The sequence below is a fragment of the Suncus etruscus genome, chromosome 5 (assembly GCF_024139225.1).
Source record: "Suncus etruscus isolate mSunEtr1 chromosome 5, mSunEtr1.pri.cur, whole genome shotgun sequence".
In the NCBI taxonomy this organism is placed as follows: domain Eukaryota; kingdom Metazoa; phylum Chordata; class Mammalia; order Eulipotyphla; family Soricidae; genus Suncus; species Suncus etruscus.
Window position 1 is genome coordinate 88,731,706 of NC_064852.1, and position 25,787 is coordinate 88,757,492.

At 40.7% G+C, this 25,787-nt stretch overlaps 1 protein-coding gene across 1 annotated transcript in view; it reads right to left on the reverse strand.

Annotated features, from left to right (window-relative positions):
* Nucleotides 1–20,717, reverse strand: part of AGPS (alkylglycerone phosphate synthase) — a 162,668-nt gene extending 141,951 nt beyond the window's left edge. The window contains 2 exon segments of the mRNA XM_049773405.1: nt 20,348–20,637; nt 20,640–20,717. Coding sequence (XP_049629362.1) covers nt 20,348–20,637; nt 20,640–20,717 — 368 coding nt within the window.
* Between the last annotated feature and the right edge of the window lie 5,070 nt (nt 20,718–25,787).

Consider the following 25,787-nt stretch of genomic DNA (forward strand, 5'->3'; position numbering starts at 1 on the left):
GCTACTCCTGGCTATGCGCTCAGAAATCGTTCCTGGCTTAGAGTACCATATGGGACGCCGGGGGATCAAGCCGTGGTCTGTCATAGGCTAGCATGGGCAAGGCAGACGCCTTACCACTTGTGCCACCGTGAAGTACTTTTTTTCAGGGGTGTGGGGGTCACACGCAGCAGCGCTCAGGTTAATCCTGGTTCTATACTCAGAAATCACTCCTGGCAGGCTCAGGGGACCATATGGGATGCCGGAATTAGAACCACCGTCCTTCTGCATGCAAGGCAAATGCTTTACCTCTATGCTATCTCTCTGGCCACTCTGCAAAGTACTTTTAAGAGTTAAAATATTAATTCAAAAGTTCCCCTCAAACTTAGTCCTATACTAAGCTCCTCCCCTCATGGGGAGTTTTCCATTTCATTTCTCTTCTACTTTCCAATAAACTTTTCTACTTTCTTTAAAAAAGAAAAAGAAAAAAGAGCTCCTCGATAGAGTGATATCTAATAAAAATTTTATTTCAAAATGACACCACTGGATTTCTTTAAATGTATAAGACACAAAAAATAAACAAGATAGCAACAAAGATCCAAAGGCAACATAACAGGAAATCTGACCCCCACACATAATTAAGTTGGAGACAGGAACTATGGTGGAAGGGCACTGGTATTCCTGGCATTGGGAGAAGGAGGTGGGAACGCTGGTGATGAATATAGTGTTACAATTATATGCCTAAGAAATCTTATTAACAGCACTGTAAACATAGATCTCAATCAATTTTAAAATGCTTAAGGGGCTGAAGAGATAGTACAGAAGTTAATGACTTACCTTGCATATGGCTAACCTGGGTTCAATACCCAACACTCCATATGGTCCCCCAAATACTGCCAGAAGCAACCCCTAAGGTAAAGCCAGGAGTAAACTCTGAACACAGTCAGTTGTGGCCCCAAAATTAATAATAATAAAAGACAAAAACTGGCTAGAGAAAAGAATATAAAGATAAATATATGACAAGTATGAATAATAAAAAGTTAATGGTAGAATCTAAGCAGCACTAATGTTGGTTTGTTTTCTGCTTTTCCTGGGGTTTTTGTTTGTTTGGGGGCTATATGGGGTGGTGCTCACAGGTAACATTCTGGCTTTGTTCTTAGGACTTACTACTCCTGGTGGGCTAAAGGGATCATATGAGAAGCCAGGGATCAAAGTCAGGTAGTACATGCTGTACTACCACTCCAGCCCGTTTATTTTAAAACTACTCTGAAATACATAAAATTATCAAAATAATATGTTGGGAGAAAAAAATTATTTGATCCTAAAAGTATATCACCTCATATAAAGGGATTTGCACCAACAGTAAGTAGGAGTCAAATGTCTAAGATTGTATGCTTCATTACTGATAATAGTCGTTGTCAAAAATGACACATCTAACTCATTTACCTCAACTCTCCCTTCTCAATTCTCAAAGCTCTACAGGGTTAAAACAGTTTCCAGGGATCCCTACAATTATACACTAATTTTCACTATTAACAACTGAGGCCCAAAAAATTCCTTTAGTACCTGAATTTCTGGAAAGCTACTTTCTTAAATTGTAAGACATAAATCTACACAAACACCATGGCAATCTTTATCTCAATATTTCAATCATTTTCTATTCTTCTTTGAAAGGAGATATAAGTTCAAACAAGCAATTATCCTTTATTTTTTCCTCTATACTACTAATGTAAATGAAAGATCTATTCCAAAGTTCTTTGAGCCATTAAAAGCTGTTCTAAATATGCCTTAGGAAAAATGCTAACGGTTTCATTGTAAAGCACATACCATAATTGAGAACAAATATAGCACAGTTCAGGTTAAATCCGTAGTGCATAACATATAATGCTTGTTGAGTCACTGATGAGGCTGTACTTTAGTATTTCTTGACATGGAAATTATAACACAAAATAGTTAAGAGGTCTGCCTTCACACGTGCAAATCATAAAATCACCTCTAATCTCTAATTATAGCTTGGATGTTTTCTTTATTTATATTTCCTACTATTTCTTTTTTAAGTAACTGAAATATGTAACATTTCAAAATAAATTATTTATTCCTCCCTTGTTTTATGACAATGAAAATAATTGCCAGATATTCTATTCTACAGCAATCAAAATAAGACTTCTTAAAAAGTTGAACAGATAGTTGAAGAGCCCCATCATTACTCAGAAAAGTATCCTATCAAGTTTAAAAACTATTACTGTATTTTCCATATTCTCACCCTAATACTTTCGATTCTGTTCTCATCAAATGCTCTTATTTTCACCTTCAGAGTAAAAATTTTGTGTGTGTGTGGGGGGGGGGGGCTTCAATACAATGTTTGTTTGCGGGGCCATAGCTAGTATTGCTTGGGCATAAACTTAGGTCTGTCCACTCCTAGCAATGTTTAGAGGACCATATGAAGTGCCAGGAAGAAAACTGGGGTGAGCCACTTACAAGGCAAGTGCCTCAAGCCCTGTACTATCTCTCAGGCCCTCCTCATTTTGGTATCATCATTGACAATAGTACTGAAGTATTATTTTAGTTGAGCTGCTACATTTCATGCACAGGTACTTTATTAATCCCTCTGATCAGTGTTTTACAAATCCATCACCATTATCTCACAATCTCTCCCTACTCTCTCATCCTACCTTCCAAGGTCTCATGATCTTGTCTCAGAATTGATTTCCATTAGGGTCTATCTAATCCCTTTCACATTAAGAATTTTATATAATACCTTTACCAAAAAAAAAAAAAAATACTCTTAGTGTCATAGCAATAGATAGTACAATGGGTAGGGAACCTGCCTTGTATAAGGCCAACCCAAATTCAATCTGGCACCTTATATGGTTGAGCCCACCAGGAGTCATCCCTGAATATAACAGCCATGCATAAAGGTATGACAACAACAACAAATATATATATATACATATATATATGTATATATATATATATATATCCCTAAATACTCTTGTATTTATATATATGGGAAGCAGGCTGGAGGTGGAAGGAACCTGGGAATTTGCGGAGGGAAACTGATAAATATGGTAAGATAAGTGCTAGAACACTGTAAGGCTGAAATTCAATCCCCAGAATCCCAGATGGTCCACCAAGCACAGCCAGGAAAAATTTCTTTTTTTTTTTTAATGAAAGAAAATGCATCACATAGTTGACATACCTGATCACAATACATTTGTTTCAAGATTACAGAAAGCAACGTTATTTAAAAAAAATAGAAATAAAAACAAAATATAAATTGAAAAAGTAAAAAGAAGAAAAAGTTCAGTAGCAAGTATATTTGTGAAAATTATTGTATTTTCAATAAAGTCTTTAATACAATAGCAGAAGGTTTAGTAAGCTCTTTTTTAAAGAGATTAAAAATACAATAAAAAATAAATATAATAAAATATAAATTCAATAAAAAACTGTGTGTGGCCATTTTTGTTTGTATAGGCAAAGCAAAATATGAGAGAACTAGAAAGGAAAAACCTTTGGCCTAAAAACAAGGAGACGTTACTCATGAAGCATCCTGGCAAAAGACAAACTACAGGCTCCAGACATACTAGGTTGTCCAATCCCAAAGTCTTTCTCTGTGGCCCCAGTAAAAGCTCTTCACAATCACAGTTGTTGCTTTCAGGTTACTGAAGTTAGAGATCCTGGTTTCTGTACAGATTCTATGTCGAAGTCAGGGCAACAGGAAGCGTCTTCTGGTTTCATCTCACCATTAGGTGGCAATGCAGAGAACCCTGCCCTGAAAGTGGGTTGTTGCTGTTGCCAAGTTGTCAGGGTGTCATAAGAACCCTCTTTGAAATAAGTCAATGCCAGGGCAGCTGTAGGGCCTTCCCTGGTAGAAGTTCTATTCCTGGTGATAGTATAGAAAACCGTGGCTTCTATGGATAGTATCCAAGGTTCAGGGGTGAATAGTCAATGTCTAATCATCTAAGGCAGGAGTCTTCAAACTTTTTAAAGTGGGGGCCGGATTATGGTCCCTTAGAGAGCAAGAGGGCCGGACTATATGAGCTACTAATACCTACTCACACTGCACATATCTTATATAAATAAAATGAAAACCATTTATAAATAAACAGATCACGCACCAGTATTTCAATGAGAACTGTGGGCCTGCTTTTAGCTAATGAGATGGTCAATGTCCAGTTCCATATTTGTCACTGCCAGCCGTAACAAGTGATGCAAGTGGGCATCAGTTAATCTTGATCTGGTTGGAGATTGCAGAAGTTTCATTCTTGAAAAAGTCTGTTCACAGGCATAAGTGCTACCAAAGATGGTTACCATTTTGAGTGCATTGTTCCTGATATTTGGATATGTCTCAGAGGGGAGAGATGCATAGAAATTCAAAAGGTTACTTGACTTAAATGCGTCTTTCAGAGACTCACAATTCTGCAGTTCAGCCAGTTCCATTTGGTAAATTGTAAGGACATTTTCAATCTCAACAGAAAATGTGTTACGAAAAAGCTGTATGTCCTGTTCATGGAGATGAAGCTCTTTGAATCTAAATTGAAACTCCTTTTGCAACAATTCTTGTGAAGCCAGACATGTTTCCTTTGGGAATGCAACCAATGGTTTGTCTACTGACAGGTTTTGAGTTGTTGGGAGATGACTGAAGTTTCCCTCCTGTACTTGTTTGATGAGAAGGCCTAATTTTACTTCAAATGCTTTCATATGTGATGCCATATCACAGATGAGCTTCCCCTTGTCTTGAAGTTGCAGATTGAAACTGTTGAGTTGTTGGGGACTGTGACTTGTTTGAGGCCATTTTGCTGTTCTTTCTGCCATAATCCAGCCTTTCACCTAAAAGCTACATGCAGTCTTGCTGTAAGTTCTTGGGCCAAAGAGAAAGGAATGTGCAGCTGCAAGAGATAATTAATCTTGTAGCCCGGAGGAGAGCAACACGGCCCGGTACCATTCCCAGAAATGAGGTCTTACTCCCTCAACTATATTCCGGAGTGAACTAGGCTGTTATCAATAAGTGTATGCTACATTGTCTGTTCAAGATCACTGAGGCAAGCACATCTTGCACCACCTCCTGATAGTCAAGCAATTAGGAATGCAGCTAGGACACTAGAAATTTCCATGGAAACAGCACGTTCATCATAGCTTGAAGGTCATCCAGCCCCCCTAGCCCACTGCCCACTTCCTTATTTAGAGAATGCTTCACTTTCTTTGTTCCTTAAAGCCTGAAATATATCCTTGCCTTGTATGGGCCTTCGCGCCAAAAGTATGACTGACATCACCTTTGTACTGCCCCCTTCTCCTTCACTATATAAGAAGGAGCTGTAGTCAAATAAAATTGCCTTTGAGCAGTGAGATATTGCCTTAGGTCTTTATTATTAACCTCTCTCAGATTTTTTACAGGTGTGGTTGCTCTTCTACTCAGCAAAATAGGAGTGCGGTTGTCTGAGAAGCCTTCCCAGCTAATTCCTGCTGGCCGGGTCCCCCCTGGGGGGGCTTCAGGACCCCGCATTGAGTAGCTCTGTTATATCTGTCAGAAAGGCAAGGTGGCATTTCCATTCTGCATCATTGAGCTCTGGTACTTCTTGGTTTTTTGAAAGTAGAAAAGCTGTAATCTGTGGAAGTAAGTAATAGAAACATTTCAAAACTCTCCCTCTACTCAGCCAACGGACTTCTGTGTGGTACAGAACATCTTCATGGGCAACATTTACCTCAGATAGAAATTCCTGAAATTGTCTGTGGTTTAGTGCATGAGTTCTAATGTAATTAACACAAGATACCACAATTTTCATAACAAAGTCCCACTTCAGTGATTTACAACACAGCGCTTGTTGGTGGATGAGGCAGTGTATGGCAATTGGATGAGGATGGTTATGTTTGTCCAACTCTTGTCTAATGTGAGCAATTACTCCTCTCTTAGACCCCACCATGCTAGGAGCACCATCAGTTGTTACACTGACTAGTTTAACCCAGTCCAGCTCCAAACCATTCACAGTTTGGCAAACCTTTTCAAATATATCCACTCCTGTGGTTGTACCTTTGATACTTTGCAGTGCAGCAAGCTCTTCTGTGACTTCAAAATACTCATTTGTCCCACACATATAAATGAGAAGTTGGGCAGAATCACGAACATCATTGCTTTCGTTGAGTGCCAAGGAAAAATAGCAAAGTTTCTTTGTGGGGTTTTGCAAATGGTGCAGCAAATTTTCTCCCATTTCTTCAATCCTTCGTGTCATTGTAACTCCTGAAAGGCTCACTGTACTAAATAAATCAGCCTTCTCTGGACACATCTCTTTGGCAACAGAAATAAGGCATTCTTTAACAAATTCTCCCTCCACAAATGGTTTACCATTGCGCGCTATTAGCTTGGCAACTTGAAAACTTGCTCACAGTGAGGAAGTATTTAACTGCTTCTGCTTCACAAAAGTATTTTGCTGAGTCGTCAGTGTATGATTCAGTAGTAATATTTATCTTTATGTTGAGTTTGATAGTGGCGTCACAAATTGTATTCTTTGAACACAGCAACTATATTCTGGCATATCAGACACACAGCTTTTTCTTTGTACCGCATAAAAAAGTAATCATAAGTCACTGTTTTTTTTTTTTTTTTTGGTTTTTGGGCCACACCCGGCATTGCTCAGGGGTTACTCCTGGCTGTCTGCTCAGAAATAGCTCCTGGCAGGCACGGGGGACCATATGGGACACCGGGATTCGAACCAACCACCTTTGGTCCAAGGATCGGCTGCTTGCAAGGCAAACACCGCTGTGCTATCTCTCCGGGCCCCTAGTCCACTGTTTTTTGAATATCCTACACTCGCCGTCAATTTTTCTTTTCTTGACATCATTGTTTCCTAGGGATTTCAAACTGATATTAGTGAAATACAAATATGTGTGTATATATACACACAGTGTATGAACCCCCATTAGTCCCTGATGTGAACACTTACCCCTTGCAGGCTTTTCTAAGCAGACCAGCTCAGTCCCTGATAGTTCAGTTATATCTCCCTATATAATGCACAAATTGATATGTTCGGAATCAGCATGTGAACACTGAAAAGGAATTGCAAAATGCATATAAAATTTTCAATGTAACCCCTTTAAAATGCTTCAGCATCGAACCCCTAATTTTCCACATGGGCAATTCAGCACCGAACTCCTAACCTCCCAATCACTGCCCACCCCCTAACTTTGATTTCAGCACTGAATGCCTCACCACCCCCAAAGGGGAATTTTCATATGAGTCACCCACAGCCCAATCGGGCAGAACCCCCCATCTGGCAAAAATTTATTTCTATGGCACTTTTGACTGACCTTTGGCAGTGGAGGGAGTGGAGGAAAACCTCACTGACAGGCAGGCACAGCACACAGACACCACGTTGCCTGGGGGTGGAGCAGGCACCTTTTTTACATCATATAGTCACCCACATGTGGTACTCCTCGCCATGCGGCGTCCGGCGCCCTCCAGTGACGTTATCAGCAACGCGCACGCCAAGCACCAGGCGCAAGGGCGCATCAGTGTCCCTCTCGACACCACCCTCACGCCCACCCTCCCAGCACACAACATGCTGTGGGCGGAGGCGGTTGACGTCATCCCTGAGAAACCGTGACACTGAGTGTATATGCTGGCAGGTATATTGGCAACCAAACAGCACTCACTGCTGGCGGGCCGGATCAGACTCCTCTGCGGGCCGCATGTGGCCCGCGGGCCGTAGTTTGAAGACCCCTGATCTAAGGCCTAAGCAAGTCACTATGACAAGTGTTCAGGGTATAAGGCCCCACTGCAATATAAAATGTATGTGTTCCTATCTCTATTAGATAAGAATTTGTTTGCACACATAAGATTTCCCATTTTAATGTGCTTATGCAAAAAGGAACAATGCCACAGGTATTACTGGAGCATATGCGGCAGAGGTAACAGCCCAACAAGCCCCATAACCTGGTTCTAACATGAAATATAAACTAGGCCAACTTATCTACTAGAATTCCCTACTAAACAGATCCCCCAAAAATGGGAAAAATTGCTGCTACATAAGAAGATATTCAATAAGGTTTATATCTATACATGTCCCCTTTAAGTCTTTTGAAATAGTCTGGGTAGGGGGTGGAGGTTTAAAATCCAGAGCACAGCTTCTACCTGTGATTTGGTCTTGTAAAATCTAAAAAATAACTCCCAGCAGTCACATATCAGGAAATGTTCTCGAGCAAGGGCTTCTCAGAAACCAACTCGGGTAGCAAGAAAAGTCCACAGTGGGGCCGGTGAGGTGGCGCTAGAGGTAAGGTGTCTGCCTTGCAAGCACTAGCCAAGGATCAGGACCGCAGTTCGATCCCCCAGCCTCCCATATGGTCCCCCCAAGCCAGGGTCAATTTCTGAGCGCTTAGCCAGGAGTAACTCTTGAGCATCAAATGGGTGTGGCCCGAAAAACCAAAAAAAAAAAAAAAAAAAAGAAAAGTAAAGAAAAGTCGAAAAGTCCACAGTGAAGAGAGGTGGGGAAAAGGGGCCACAGAGAGCAAATCAGTAGCAGCAGAGTATCAGCTTTTTCTCAGGTTGAGTAACTGTCACTTTGGGAACTGGTTGGCAACTGGTTGGAGTGGGGAGGGGAATATTCTGCTTTAAGAGGAGTTAACAACTGAGGGTAAAAAAAGGGTTAAATGGGGGGGAAGAACAGATGGGGGGTGAGAGAGTGAAGGTCTAGAAAAGAATTTTCTGATTTTGGCCACACCCGTTGATGCTTAGGTGTTACTCCTGCCTATGCACTCAGAAATCGCTCCTGGCTTAGGGGTACCATATTGGATGCCAGGGAATCGAACTGCGTCCATCCTAGGCTAGCGCTTGCAAGGCAGACACCTTATCTCTAGCGCCACCACTCTAGCCCCTAGAAAAGAATTTTAAGGTGGTAAGCAAAAGGGGAAATAAGAGGTTATATATGACAGGGGGAAAGACAAAGTACAACATAGACATTATATACCATATATTACAGATGGACATTAAACAGAAACTAAGATAGTCAATACATACATTCATAAGCAAACATAGACACTGAGGATCGATCCATGGGTTATAGCTGAAAAGCTGACCCAAGTAAAATGGTACAGAACATTTAAAAAATACATAAAGCCAGCAAATCAGATGGGAAGGTTTTCCATTTTCTAGGCCAGGGGTCCTCAAACTTTTTAAACAGAGGGTCAGTTCACTGTCCCTCAGACCATTGGAGGGTCTGACTATAGTAAAAACAAAACTTATGAACGAATTCTTATGCACACTGCATATATCTTATTTTGCAATGAAGAAACAAAACAGATACAAATACAATATGTGGCCCACGGGCCATAGTTTGAGGACCACTGTTCTAGGCCAATCAAGATTGGTGAAGGAAAACTTTACTGAAGAAAGGCTTCTTGGGTTAGATTGTGTATAGAGCATTCTTAAAAACAATCATAATTTTCAAGTCTAGAAAACTAAGTGATATGGTAATGAGCACTGTAAGAGGACATACCATGAAATATTGTCTAGTGTGTCTTGAGCATCCAGTTTCCTTTCCTAAAAGCAATATAAAATTATGAGCATAATGGTATAATGTTAAACTACCTAGAATTTAAAATAGATTACAATACACATTCAATGAATTAGCTCTGAAATAGGAGTTCATGGCATATAGTTGCATATCCCATTGCTATCTGTGGACAAAAACATTAGATTATTTTAGCAGGCATAAGCAAGTAGAAAATGAATGAATTTTTGTCATGGAATTATCATGAGCTCTGTCTTCAGTGTCTAATGTGGAACTAGAGTGACCAACTTGTATCTCCAAGTACCACTGTGTACAAAATGAGCAAGGAGTTATTATAAACATAGTAAATTAAGGCATTAAAACTACTTATAGCAAGCACTGTAGTGGGAGTTCATGTCTTCCAAATGCATTCTGTACCCATTTCTGTGGATAATAGGCATCTATAAAGAGCAGTTGACTGGACACCTGCTCAAACTAAACAGTTTTATCTGTTCTTGATGAAAGAGCTTAATCCATTGACATTTAAGGAAACTATTGACAGAAAGGGCTATTGTGCCATTATATTGTGTAGGATTGTTGTTACAATTGGAGATTTCGTTTGTGTAATTGCTCTTTGAGTAGCTCATTTAGGGTCGGTTTGGTTAGCACAAATATTGTGTGTTCTTTTTTGTCTGAGAATGCTTTTAACCTTCCCTCCCATGTAAATGAGAGTTTTGCTGGGTAGTGGACACTAGGTTGAAAGTTTCTTTGATTCGGTAGTTTGAACTTGTCATTCTACTCTTTTCTTGCCTGGATTGTTTCAAATGGAAGATCTGGTTTGATTCTTGTTTCCTTTTACTTGAGGGTTATTCCCCCCTTACTGCTTTAAAGAGTTGATCTCTTTCTTTGTTTTTTGCCATTTGAATTACCAAATGTCTTGGTGGTATTCTGGTATGGTGTATTTTGTTTGGTACTCTTTTTGCCTCAGGGATTTGTAGAGAAACCTCTTTCCCAATGGTGCGGAAGTTCTCTGCTATTATCTCCCTCACTACTTGTTCTTCCCTTTTCCCATATTCTTCCCCTTCTGGAATTCCTACAATTTGCAGATTATTTCTCCTGTCTTTGTTCATTAAGTGCATTACATTTTTTCCAAAGTTTTGTTTCTCCTTTCTTTTTTGACTTCTTTATCCCAGCTAGCTTGTAATTTGTCTTCAAGTTCATCTACATGATTCTCCACCTATGTACCGTATTTGCCGGCATATAAGATGACCCTTCAACCCATGAAAAACTTCCTAAAAGTCTTAAAAGTAAGTTACTTCTTAAAAGTAAGAGGGGTGCGGATCACTCGTCCCTGAAGCTGGAACAAGTTTCAGCATGCCGTATACCAGCATATAATATGACTCCCGACTTTTAGGAAGTTTTTCATGGGTTGAAGGGTCGTCTTATACGCCGGCAAATACGGTAATTCTATTATGGCTTGCTAACATGCTTAAGTTCCTTTTGTATGGATTCTCTCATCTTTTGAAAGAGTTCTTCTTTGAGTTGGTTGAATTGTTCATTTATAGATTTCTTAATTTCACAGGCTAGTGACTCCTTGATTTCCATTGATAAACCATTAAGTGTTGATTTTAGGTCCTCATCTATAAGGTTCAGGCGTTTGTGTGAACTTGGAGATTTGCCAGGATTTCTTTCCATATTCCCCAAGTAGATGTCTTCTTTAGCTTCCCCACTGAACTTTGCATTTATTGATTTGGAGTCCTGGATTTCTCAGGCTGTTGAAAGAAGTGCTAGATACAATCTGCAAGAAGTCTATTATATAAATTGAAATGACTTTCATGTGGACATACCAGTGACCGCATAGTTTGGGGAAATGAGGACTGATAGGAAGGAAGAAAGGTTGCTGGGAAAAAAAAAAAAAAAAAAGACAGCCCTGTTGGTATTTGGTGGAAGGGATTAAGAGTGAAGTTCCCTATTTCCTCCCCAGCACCAACCTGACTGGCCCCAAAGAGCAGATGAACAGTGGTGGCACTGGAACCTAAAAGGAGACTGAGGGAAGGCTGGAGAGGAGAGGAGATCCTGTTAGTTCAAACTTGGTAGAGGGAAATTAGAACTGGAACTTCCCTGTTCCCCACCCAGAGAAAGGCCTCATTCAAAATTACCAGGAGTAATTTCTGAGTGAAGTCCCCTGAGTATTGCTGGGCAGGTGTTTTTTGGGCAGGCCCACACTTCTAATTATTTTTAAGAAAATTCCTTTGCATTCCTGTTACTGTACTCGTACTTTCACTGAAAACCATCAAGAGGCTAATCTTCCAGTGTTTAGCATACAAAAAAAAACACTGAATAAGTTGCCAGGGAACTTGATAGATGAAGTTTCAAACAGGTGAGGAGATGGTAAGAGTATGTAGCTGACTTAAATGAACTACAGGTCCCAGGTCTAGCTGTTAATTATATATCACATGGTACTTAACAGTATTTTAGACCCACATTTATGACAAATCATGGTAGAAAGGCAAGAGACAACAGACCAATAACCCTAACCCCAACTCTCAAAAAACAATGATCATAAAACAGTATACCATTAAGTTTAGTGTCAAACAAGCAAAAGTTTTCTACAGAATGACAGGAGGAAAAGGTGCAGAAGCTAAAAATATAGCCTGAATATAAGACTGACTAAAATAGCTGGAGACAAATAAATTAGAAGCTGGGTTTAAAATGTATAGTTTATACAGGGATTTGAACTGATTTTATCTGCCCTAAATTCCATTTTACTTTCCTAATATGCCCCATGTTTGTATACCCTTAAAATATTTTACACTACTTTGCTTGAAACAAATTCAACTAGAAGATAGATACTCTCTTTGTGAAAATGTGAGATCTCCTGTGACATCTTGTCTGAAACACGCTGCTTTACCCTATTCCACTTTTTCCTTTTTCTATAATTTATCACCATCCAACACACTTTTAACATAATTTATTCAACTATCCACTTCACCCATTAGAATGTAAGTTCCTCTGTGTAAGAGATCTTTGTCTAGTTTGTTCATTTTGATGTCTAAGAACTTGGAACACAAGTAACCAGCAATAAATGCTTAAGGCACAAAAAGAATATAAAAGAGACTGTGAAGGAAAAATGAATTTAACTCAGTGGATAAGACTTTAATGCCCACTAACACTAAGTGGAAATCAGAAGATGTATCATTCTTTGAACTATGTAAAATAAGAGCACTAACTACAGAAAACTGACTTTGACAACCGTGACTGGGCAGAACTTACCTTGAGACTATTAAGGAAAATCCTACCCTAGGCTGTAGCCCAGGACTCTTACAAAAATCAAGATTTCTTAGTACAGAGACTGAGCAGAACCTTTGAAACCATAATTTCCTAGACTTCGGCTTAGAAAACGAGTAAAAAATTGGAGCACATGATACAGAAAACTGAACACACCAACAATGATGGAACAGAACCACTAGAACCATAAGGACTCTATCCTAGGCCTTGTCCTAGTACCTACGCAAATACCAAGATTGCTATCTACAGTGGCCTAATTTTCTCATCCACAACCAAGAAGAAAGTTTCCTGACACCACAAAAAAAAAAAAAAAAAAAACAACCCTGGGATATGGCAATGAGTATGTATGGAGCCAGTAGTTGGTCCCATGACAGTATGCTTCAAGAGTAGAGAAACCCTGAATCTCTTAGGCCACGGGTATTTCCTTCCTTCCCCAATATTTACTGTGCCTATGCAAAAAAAAAAAGTGGGGGGAACCCCAAACCCTACCACTCCAGCATTCCTTTTTCTTGTTTTGTTTGTTTTGTTTTGTTTTGTTTGTTTTTGACATTATTTTCCTTCTACTTTTTCTTCCACTTTTTTCTTTCTCTTTCACTCTTGTGGATATTATTTGGTGATTTTTTTTTTTTTAGTAGTTGATACCAAATTTTTCTTCTCTTTTCCTTAACCTTTTTATCTCCAACAGAATAGCATAACTTGAATCATTCAGCCTCATAAATTGAGGGGGAAAATGATAATACCAGGACCAGTCATATGAACATGTAATGCAAATAAAAAATGACCAGACTGGAACACCAAACCCAAAGTCAATGACAGAACAGATACCCAATCTACAACAAGCTGTAAAGTGGAGACCAGTTACACTAGTATTCTGGGGGGTAAAGGAGGGAAATATGGGAGACATGCTGGGAACAGAAGGGGAGGGAGGACAACACTGGTGGTGGAAATGCCCTTCATTCATTGTCACTATGTACCGTAAATAATTCTGTGTAATGCACTTCAGTCAAAATAGAAAAAAAAAAGACTCTTAAAAAAACAAAAAAGACTTTAATGCCCAAACACCACACCCCCCAAATTCAAACCTAAGACTGGCAATCACTGAAATGCCCATAAATAATTGAATGTTGCTTATCTGCCCACTGGAATACAGCAAGTCCTCAAAAACAGTTTTTCATTAAATGACATTTTGTTGTAACAGTGATAATAAGAAAAAAAATCAATTTTTGGCCAGGGTCATTCACCAAATATCAAGTCTGTGGAGTTTGGCCTGGGTACTCTTTCCATCTCTGAAGCATGTGCATGTTAGGTTCATGTGTGACTCACTTGTTCCTAATATGAATATGAGCATGTTTGATTAAGCCCTGCCCTGAAAGGCATCCTACTAGGCAACTACCAGTATAATACCATGATTGGCTCCAGCCACCTGCAACTCTCAACTGAAAGATGATGGAAAATGAATGCATACATAAAGATGATTGATTAATGCCAGAAATGGCTTGGCTCTTCAGAAATTTAGCAATGATCTTGTCACCCAAAATAAGCTACATGATATCTTGTTTATACCAAGTTATCTATGGTAAAACTGGTTTCATTATATGTTACTGTTTCCAAGAACATTAAGTGAAGAATTACTATAGAAGTCAGTAAAGAGGGGCCAGAGCTGTGGCGCTAGAAGTAAGGCATCTGCCTTGCAAGTGCTAGCCTAGGATGGACTGCGGTTCGATCCCCCGGCGTCCCATATGGTCTCCCCAAGCCTGGAGTGATTTCTCAGCATATAGCCAGGAGTAACCCCTGTACATCAACGAGTGTGGAAAAAAAAAGTCAGTATATCTGCCAGGAGCGATTTCTGAGCACAGAACCAGACTAACGCCTAAGCACTGCTGGTTGTGGCCCAAACCCTCAAAAAATGTAGATGTAACAATCTGGATGAATAATTATCAAAAACATAATACTGAAGGGAGAAAAGTAAAAAGTCAATGTAAACATTGCATAATTCCATTATCTGATTTCAGGCCTACCAAACTATGTGGTTACCCTGAACTCAGAGTCAGAAGAAATGTTGAGGATGTTTAAGGAACTCAAAAGAATTTGGGCCGGAGAGATAGCAGAGTGGCGTTTGCCTTGCAAGCAGCCGAACCAGAACCTAAGGTGGTTGGTTCGAATCCCGGTATCCCATATGGTCTCCGTGCCTGCCAGGAGCTATTTCTGAGCAGAAAGCCAGGAGTAACCGCTGAGCACCGCCAGCTGTGGCCCAAAAACCAAAAAAAAAAAAAAAAAAAAAAAGGAACTCAAAGAATAAAAAAATAAAAAAAGAGAACCAAATAAAAATTCCCCAAAACACATCTAGTCAAAATGAAATGATGAGGAAAAAAGTTAATTCAGTTCTTTATTTCCTTTTAGAAAATATGTTTCAGGGGCCGGGTGGTGGCGCTGGAGGTAAGGTGCCTGACTTGCCTGCGCTAGCCTAGGACGGACCGCGGTTCGATCCCCCGGCGTCCCATATGGTCCCCCAAGAAGCCAGGAGCAACTTCTGAGCGCATAGCCAGGAGTAACCCCTGAGCCTCACAGGGTGTGGCCCAAAAACCAAAAAAAAAAAAAAAAAAGAAAATATGTTTCAAAACTTCAGGTAAATGTTAAGTAATTTTATTTACATGAAATTGTATAAGTGACAAGAATAAATCAAGTACTTTAAGCAATTCTTAATCATATTTTTTTGCTCTAAGCCAGAATCTATAGCCTCTATAAAAATTGCCAAAAAATAATTCTCACTAATGCAAACCACAATGAAGTTAATGTCAAAGCAGTTACAACTGGAAAGATGTTAATCACTATGGAGGGATGATGTCAACAAAGAAGGACTTTTCCCTTCTATATTCCTAGTAATCTTTTTAAAAATTCCAAATCTAAGATATAAAGTATTATATATTCAATCCAATGGTTATTTAGTTTTTAAGAACCTAGAACTACATTCCAACATGAGGTCAAAAGAAACCTCAGTCATAACATGCATTTAAAGAAAAAAGAAAGAGTTCAAAGGCAAGTTGTCACCCTTAAAACACTGCTCAGCAACTTCAGATACGAGAATATATGTTTCTGAATAAGAGTGATTAGGATCATCCCATAGATCATGAGATAAATACAACATACTTAGGACTGTTAACATCTTAAATGCCCACATTTTTCAGACTTGTCATCCTGGTTCAATCTATCTGTTTTTGTTTGGGGCAGTAGGAGAGAGAGGACACCCTGGAGGTGGTCAGGGGCTATTCCTGGCTCTTTTCTCAAGAGTCACCCTTGACAATGGTGGGGGGACCATATGCAGTTGCCAGGTCCAGAACTAGTATCATGGCTGAGGAGGCCACATGCAAGGTAAGTAGTTCTGTGATATCTTTCTGACCCTATTTCTATTACATCGCCTTTAAATTCTTTTTTTTTTTTTTTTTTTTTTTTTGGTTTTTGGGCCACACCCAGCACTGCTCAGGGATTACTCCTGGCTGTCTGCTCAGAAATAGCTCCTGGCATGGACAGGGGACCATATGGGACACCGGGATTCAAACCAACCACCTTTGGTCCTGGATTGGCTGCTTGCAAGGCAAACTCTGCTGTGCTATCTCTCCGGGCCCCGCCTTTAAATTCTAATGGAATTTAGTCACATTATTTAAAGTATGACCAACACATTAACTTCCAACACTCCATTCCCACTGCTATCATGCTATCCTCTTGTTTTAATCCTTCATTATTTCTCACTTGTTGAACTAAAGCAAGCTAATTTGGTCATCTGCAACCTTTTCACACCAGTCTAATACCAGTATTCTAACTGACTTAACTATGCTCATCCGCATCCTCTGTCAATCTACTCTAAACATTGCTACTGCAGTGATTTCTTTCAAACCTAAGTCAACAACCTAATCACATCTCTTCCCAGTTTAATTTCTCCAAGGTTTCTCCATCACCTACTAACCTCAGATGCTTCATTTTTCTCACTGTATGTATCATCATTTGATATACTGCAGACTTGTTTGTTCATGTTCTTTATTTCAAATTAGTATAAGTTCAAAAGGGGCAGAATTTTTGCTTACTAGCACAACGTGCACAGCAAGCACTTAAACAAACACGAATGAACAAGTGACTGAACAATGAATAAATGTATAAATTAATGACTTACAAGCCAAAGATCCCCCAATGACCTGTCAGCACCCTCTCCTTCATTTTATTTCCACTTCCACAAATAAAATATTGGTTACTTTAATAAAATAACCACTTTTGTGCCCAATACTTGGCTATATGCGATTCTCACTGACTTAAATATAAACTCTTTTTTTTTTTTTTTTTGGTTTTTATTTTCTGGGCCACACCCGGCGGTGCTCAGGGGTTACTCCTGGCTGTCTGCTCAGAAGTAGCTCCTGACAGACACGGGGGACCATATGGGACACCGGGATTCGAACCAACCACCTTTGGTCCTGGATCGGCTGCTTGCAAGGCAAACGCCGCTGTGCTATCTCTCCGGGCCCTGAATATAAACTCTTAACCAGTCAATCTGCCATTTAAAATAGATGGCCATTTTTTATTTCTTTTGGGACAACATCCAGCAGTGCTCAGGAATCACTCCTGGCGAGCTTGGAGGACCATTTGGGATGTCATGGATCACTAGTTGTACTAAAATCCTTGAAATAAAGACCAGTTTTCTGCCCCCCTACAAGTCAGACAAGTCACAGTGGTGTCTCCAGTCTTTGGAGGAGCCAAAAAGGTAGTCTTACTCACAGACCAGTTACCTTCAGCCGTTACCCATTACCCCAGTGTGCCTTACAGGCATACCTATTTTTCTCTAAAAGCACAGACCAATAAAGTTAATCAGTTGGCCCATGGGCTCACCAACCTAAATTAATTTCCTGCAAACCCACAAAAACATTATTGCTGCTGAAGTATTGTGTGCCTAGACAAAGTTTTTATTTTATAACATTAAATTTTAAAACAAATACACAAAATACTGTTTAACGTGTAATGTCTGCCCTTGTGGTCCATGAAATATTTACATTTTCACTATCTGCTGAGTAAAAGGTTGAAAACCAGTGCAACAGAGTAAGGTTCCTAAATCTAACCACAAGGAACACCTGCCCTCCCTACTTTGTTCTAAGAGTAAGGGCTATCTATATACAAATGACAATCCCACACAAATGTAAACAAATAAAGGCACAAAAGTAATACAGTCATTTAGAAGTTAAAGATTTAAATTCAAGGATAGCTACTATAACATCAAATGAAGCTAGAAACCAAGGTTTTACTTCTGACACTCCCACCAAGAACTCAGTATTGGAGTAATGAAGAATTCACTCCTAGAATTTTTCAAATAGTTTGTATACTCTCCATATTATGTCTCAGTTCAGGATCACAGCTCAGAGACTGGTCTCCTAGTTGTTGTCCATCTTTGGACTCAATGTAAAATGCATTTACCATCTCTGGGCTAAGCAACTGATCACCTAACCCTATTTTTCGATTCTCAGAATAACAATGCAAAGCAAGAATTACTGTCCTCATTTTCACAGATGAGGGAACTGAGGTGTTAATGTTCAAGGTCATGCAACTGGAATTGCATAGTGAAAATTCAAACTCAGTTCTACATTCCTTGCTTTTATATGCTAAACTTCTTAACCTTCTTCAACTCAACTCAATCTTTTACATGCCCTTTCTTTATGAGGGGTTTTGTTGAAGGGGCACACCCTGAAGTGCCCAGAGGTTAGTCCTGGCTCTGCTCAGAAATCACTCATTCCTGGCAGTGCTTAGGGGACCATAAGGGTTGCCAGGAATTCAACCTGAACCAGCTACACACAAAGCAAATGCAATTGCCTTAAGCAAATGCAATTGCTTAGGCCCCAACTTCTCCTTTGTTAAAAGCAAAGATACTCAGATTTTGTGCACCAAAAAAATTCTGCCAACAAGAATGCTGTCTCTCACTCTCATTTTCTAACAATTCACACTCCTTCCTGCATATATAACTCCCAGCAGATCCTGGTTGCCTCTCACTGCCAAGAATACTTTCCCCTATATCAAGCTCATTCCAACAAAAAAAAATCTCAAGATTTACTAAATCTTTACTCTGGGAAGTCTTCCTAAGAAGTCTAAAACTGTTTTAGGTGGCCATCTACTTGGGTCACTAGCTAGGCTTCTTGTCACACAACTTTTTCTTAAGCGAAAAATCAGTTCTGGAAACCATGTTTCTTAAAATCCTCCCTACTAGTCTAATGCAGTGTGTTTGTAGAAAGGACAGAATCCAGAATGTTCCACTAAAAAATGAATTGATTCGGAATGGAGAGAATACAACAGGTAGATCGCTTGCCTTGAATACTGCAAACCCAAGTTCAATCTATGGTACCTGCATGGACCCCAAGCACCACAAGGAGTGATCCTTAAATACAGAATCAGGAATAAGCCAGCTGTAGCCCCAAAACCAAAGGGATGGGGATGAGGATGAACCCATTCATCTTTACAAAAACAACTTTAGCACTTGGCCCGGCCAAGTGCATCACTCAGATGTACTTGTCAAATTTAACTTGCCAATGTGCCTGGCAGGCATGCAACAGGCTTCCAAGATGCCTATCTGCGAAGTAGGCGATAACTGTCCCTAAATCTAGTTCTAGTCCCAGGGCGGAGCTAAAAGAACAGATTGGCTTTAATCTCTGGTTCCTAGAATATAAAAATGACCGTGAACATTTCTTTCTCAAAGTGTATGCAGGACTCAGAAGGCAGTTTCTCCGTGGGGCTCCTAGCAAGAGCTTAAAACTTCCCTCAAGAAGACTTAAGTCAAGATCCCCTTTTCTAACACCCATGTCCAGGGGGAAAGGGACACACACACACACACACACACACACACACACACACACACACACGTCCCCTCTCCTAACACACACAACACACACGTGTCCTTTCTCCTAACACACACATTCGTCCCCTCTCCTAACACACACACACAACACACACGTGTCCTTTCTCCTAACACACACACTCGTCCCCTCTCCTAACACACACACACAACACACACGTGTCCTTTCTCCTAACACACACACTCGTCCCCTCTCCTAACACACATACACAACACACACGTGTCCTTTCACCTAACACACACACACACACACACACAACATTCCCCTCTCCTCTCCCCTACCTAGCCTTCTGTTTCAACCCACACCCCAAATCACAAACCAGTGTCCACCACCGTGGAGAGCTTCTCACCCACTGCTTGGCCTTCCTCCCCGCTTCCTTCCAAGAAGAACCCTCCACTGACTCTCGAGGCCACGCCAAGCCAAGCGCGCCCCAGGAAACACCCTTCGGGGCCATCAGCTGATGCCAACTTCCATCTTCTCCAGGGCCGCAGCAGAGTGTCCCTCCCGGCCCGAGCAAGACCTGCAGCCTCCAGCCCGACACTCGAGTGACAGGCAGGCAGAGCCCAGGTCCCGACCCCGGCCTTAAGGCTCCTAATTCACCGGCGGTCCCGAGCCTGGGCCTCCCACGCCACCCGCCTGACAGCGCCGGCTCCCTCCGTCCGCTACTCCAGGCCACCTCCCGGGGCGGGCGGCCCTCCAGCCCAGGCCCGGCCGCCGCGCGCTCACCGCTTCTTGGGGATGGTGCCCGACTCGTGCGCGGCGGCGGGGGCGGGAGGGTCCGGGGCGGCCGCCGAGGCGGCTCTGCGCGCTTTGCACTCCTGCGCGCTCGGAGCCTCCTGAGGCCGGCCCAGCAGATGGCCCGACAGCACCCGCAGCCTCCGCCCGGCGCGGGCCCGCTCGGGCTCCAGATCCTGGGCCGCCGCGCATCCGCAGCCCGCGCCCGCGCCCGCGCCCGTCCCGCCTGCAGCCGCCGCCGCCGCCGCCGCCTCCGCCATGGCTTCCGCCTTGTGCTGCCTAGTGCCGCCTAGTGCCGCCGCCGCCCGGGACCGCTGGGCGCGGGTGAAAGGTCACTCAGAGCGGCGCCCGGCGCGACCATTCGCTGCAGCGCATCCCGGCAGCCACCGCGGCGACGGAGCTGAGCGGCGGGGGCCGTGCGCCTGGAGCTTCACTTTCCCTGGGCCCGCCCACCCGCCGCGGCCACGCCTCGCGCGGAGAGCACCTGCTCGGCAGGTGAGCTGGAGCTGCCCCGGGATTGGTGCAGGGCCGCCTGTAGAGCCGTCTACCGCTACCGCCCACCACACCTCCAGAGGTGTCCAAAGGATGACAAAGGTGGCCTGGGTGTGACTTTGGGGAAACAGATGCCCTACAGCAAATGGGCATGTGGACCCCTGTTTCTTTTTCTCCAAGTCATCTCATCTTGGACCCCTTGGATGGTTTCCAGATTTGGGGAGGCTATTATGAATAGTGCTGCAATGAACAGAGAAGTGCAGATGTCTTTTTTTCTTCTTCTTCTCTAAATTGACATTGGGGACCAGAAGTGGAATGAGTGGCTGGGTCAGAAGTCACAAGTGGAATTGCTGGGTCATGTGGAAGCCCTGTTCTAGTTTTTTGTTTTTTGTTTTGTTTTGAGAAATGTCCAAATGGTTCCCCCCCCCAAATGATTTTTAAAAAAAACTGTGGAATACTACTCAGCTGTAAGAAAAGATTAAATCATGCCATTTGCCATTACACGGATAGAGCTAGACAGTATCTTGCTAAGTAAAGTTAGATGCAGAGGGACACAGAATAATATCCTCTGCTGCGGGATATGAAGACACAGAATAGAAGAGATAACAAATGACCAAAGGCAGCAGAAATTGAGAGCTAAGAAAGGCCTGAAGGGAAGCATATACATGGGTGGAGGGTGTGATGTTGAAATAGTTCATGGTAAAATCCTACTAATAGCATTTTGTAAACCAAATGGTGTCTTCCCCCCTCAAAAAATAAGGCATGGGCAATGCTGCTAGATCTGTGAGCCAACCTGTGCCAGCATTTACCTCTTTTGCTTTCCTCTACTCCCCTTCAATAAGCATACTAAAAAAAAAAAAAATTAAAATGGGTCTGTTAAGGAAGCAAGCTGGAGCAGGAAGAAACCTAGGGAAATTGGTGTAGGGAAGTTGACACCCGTGGTGGGATTTGTCCTGAAACATTGCTTGCCTGAAACCCTTTTATGAACAACTTTGTAAATCACAATGCCTTAATAAAAAATAAAATGGTTTTTTATCTCCAATGACGGTGGAATAAATGCTCAATCTACAACAAGCTGTAAAGTGGAGACCAGTTGCACTAGCATTCTGGGGGGTAGAGGAGGGAGATATGGGATGCATACTGGGAACAGGGGCGGAGGGAGGACAGCACTGGTGGTGGGAATGCCCCTCATTCATTGTCACTATGTACCATAAATGGTGCAGTGAAAGATTTGTAATGCACTTAGGTCACAGTAAAAATTTAAAAAATATAAATATACTTTAAAAAAATAAATAAAATAAAATGGTAATTTAAAAAGCAATTCCAAACTGCCTAGTTGTTCATAACCAATTATAGCAATTAACAATCCTTGTCTTGCTTTCTGGCACTATTGTTGCTTTATTTAATTTTATTTTTTATTATGACACCATGATTCACCAAGTTGTTCATAGTTTCAGGCATTAAATGTTCAAACACCACACCGCTGTAATTTTTCCTCTGCAAGAGACCTCAGATTCCCACCCACCACTCAAAACTGCACACTTGTAGGAACAATTATAGAATTATAGAATAGAATTATCAAAACTTAGACCAATAAAAATCAATTTATAATAATTTTCTATCTCTCACTGATATTATTAAAGCCATTGTTTAAGGATTTACCGGGCTGTGATTGGTGATAGTTGAACCTTCTGTGTGTAACTGTTTACAAAGAACAGTTGAACTTACTAGTTTTCTATGCAGCTATCCCATCAGATCTTCTGTGATCTATAGTGAGCTGACACTGAAATTTTTAGGTGTTATGCATGTAGCCACATAGTTCAGAATCTATAGATCTGGAACAAATTTTGGTGGCTTGGCAGTTTGATAAGGTTAATTTGTGGACTTTTCTGTTGGAGGTTATAGGGTTTGACTGTGGGCAGCTATGCCTTCAGGCATAAAGGGGAAGACTACCTGGGAAGATGGCCAGCAACCATCATTTTCTTTTGGAGCTTAGTATTGGAGCAGAGATTACTCCTGGCTATGTGCTCAGAAATCGCTCCTGGCTTGGGGGATCATATAGGACTCTGGGGGATCAAACTGTGGTCCATCATAGGTCAGCCATGCAAGGCAAACGCCCTACCACTGCGCCACTGCTCCGGCCCCTGAGATTTCCTTGTTAAGGACAGTATTTCCATCTTACAGATGGATAAACTAAGGCTCAGAAATCCTAACTCGGCTGAGAACATACAACTACTATATTCTATAGTTGAATTGCAACCTGGTTTTTCACCATTTCTTACTGGTTGGTACCCTTTCTTTAGTGCAACAGAGGCCAAAACGAACAAAAAGAACCTTTGCTGCAAATTGAATTGAACCGAAAGATGTTCTCAAAACCACTCAGAAACAAATTAACTTTATCTAGAAAATGGCATTTGGTGAAATTAAGGTTCTCAAAGGACCGTGTCCAATAAGCCATCTTGCAGACCTAGTAATCATAAGTAAATTTCCTTTGTACATGCATTTTAAAGTTAAGCCTTGAAAAGGGCAAGAGAAAATATTCAAGCCCATTAAAATCACCTCCTTTCTAAATAACCATCTTCTTTCTTTTTTTAAATTTAATTTAATTTTTTTTGAGGGTAGGCCACACCGAGTGGAGATCAGAGATTACGCCAGGCTCTGAGTTCAGAAATTACTCCTACCAGGCTTCAGGGACCATATAAGTGGTGCCAGGGACCGAACCAGAGTCAGCCATGTACAAGGCAAGTGCCCTACCGACATGCTGTGCTATCGCTCTAGCACCAACCATCTTTTTTCTAATGCAGACTCTGTGAAGGGAGTTAAGATATTCCAAAATTGTTTAATAATTCAGAGAAAATTCAGGCAGTAATGTGGAAGATGTGATTTTTAAGCCAGATCTCCAAGTTTTAAGAGATAGATTATTATTTAATAATCATTATTTAATAACCAGTTTAGTTCTAGAACACAAAGCCCAAATGCTTTTTATTCCTGAATCTAACACTGTACTAACTCAGATAGATGAGGGGTGAGAAGACAGACAGAAGAGGAAGAAATTGTTGAAAAATCAAAGGAAATAGGCTCCTCAAGTTTGAGTTAAGCAACTCTAGTCTTTGAGTTACTCACATCCTTTCTAAATTAGAACGGTATTATGTCAGAACACATTTTTTTGAAATCATGTGAAAGTCATAAACTTCTCCAAATATTTTATCAACAAGTTCTTAACACTTATGAATCTAATAATTTTTTATTTCCAGGGAGCTCAATCAACCTTTACTATCATGCTTTAAATGTAAATATAGTTAACTTATTTCTTCAGCCTTGTCCAAACTGAAATATAAATGTACTTCTTTTCAACTTCTAAGTAAAATTTATAAATTACACAGTTATCAAAAACGTCTGACCCTTTTCTCCTTGGTTATTAGTTTGATATAAACCAAAATTTTGACCAAAATATTTGAGAAAATATTCTGTTTATAGTAATCCTGATTAGGCTCTCTTGTCCATATTATGGAACCTTCTTGTACTTTCTCCATTCTCTCTGTCCTTCTAATACAATCTCTAATGAATTTGACTCCAAAAATAAATACAATTAAAATTCTGGATAGAAATATTTTACATTTATATTATATATATATATACAATAATATAATACACGGAGGCAATAAAAGGAATTTCCTGAGAACCTGCTGTGAACATAATTCATATTAAGTGCAATGAGATGCAAAAGTATTTAATCTTCTACCTCATCTAAATGTATATTTAGGCCAATTAGGCATTCAGCTATCTGTGAGATGTGGGAAAACATAGGGAACTATTAAATGGAATATGTGTGATGTATAGACCCTAATCAAGGGTTTCCTGTCACCTGACAAAGGCAAAACCCAAAAAGAATACCTGAACTTTATGCTACCTAAGAGGAACAAATGTCACTGGGTATGTCACCCATTGAGATGATTGTGAGTCCCACAAAAAGCAAAAAATTCAGTGAATGTTACATGTCAGTTCACTTACTACCAAGTCCTTGAAAAATTGGCCCTTAACATGGATTTCAGAGGAAAGTAAAATACATACATGGAAACAAAGGGTGAATCTACGACCTGTCAAACTTAAATGGTTTTGTTCTAATTTGTGACATCTTTTCTTTTTTTTTTTTTTTGGTTTTTGGGCCACACCCGGTAATGCTCAGGGGTTACTCCTGGCTATGTGCTCAGAAGTTGCTCCTGGCTTGGGGGACCATATGGGATACCGGGGGATCGAACCACGGTCCGTCCAAGGCTAGCGCAGGCAAGGCAGGCACCTTACCTTTAGCGCCACCGCCCGGCCCCTGTGACATCTTTTCTAAGACAGAACAAGAAATTCTAAATAAAATACATTCACTCCTGAAATGTGCTCATTTTTTTTACTGTACTTATTTTCATTAGGGCTTCTTGGTAATGCTTGACTAAAGGAATTCTTGCACCCTAACATATTTTTATGAAATATATAACAGATAAAGTGTTATGTAACTTCCATGTAGGTTGAGAAATATAACATTGGCAGCTCTCCAGAAATCCCTGTGATACCTTCTAACCAACTTTTTTACCCTCCCCTCTGACAAAAGTAACATCTGTCCTGTTTTATGATACACAATTCCTTGTTTTCATTATGGATTTAACCGTTTAAAATTCTTTGTTAGTGGCACTTTTATATTAATGAAATCATATAGTACATTATTGTGTGTCTTCTTACACTCAACATTTTGTTCATGGAATCATGCATACATATGTTTACATGTGACTCCAATGTGTACTTTCTTCTTGCTCTATAGTTATTCTACTATATGCATACCAGAACTTACGTATTTTACTATTATTGAACATTGTGTTGTTTTCACGTTGGAGTTATTATGATAGAATTAAGAATTCTGGGGAGAACGTCACACTTGAAAGTGTTCAAGGCT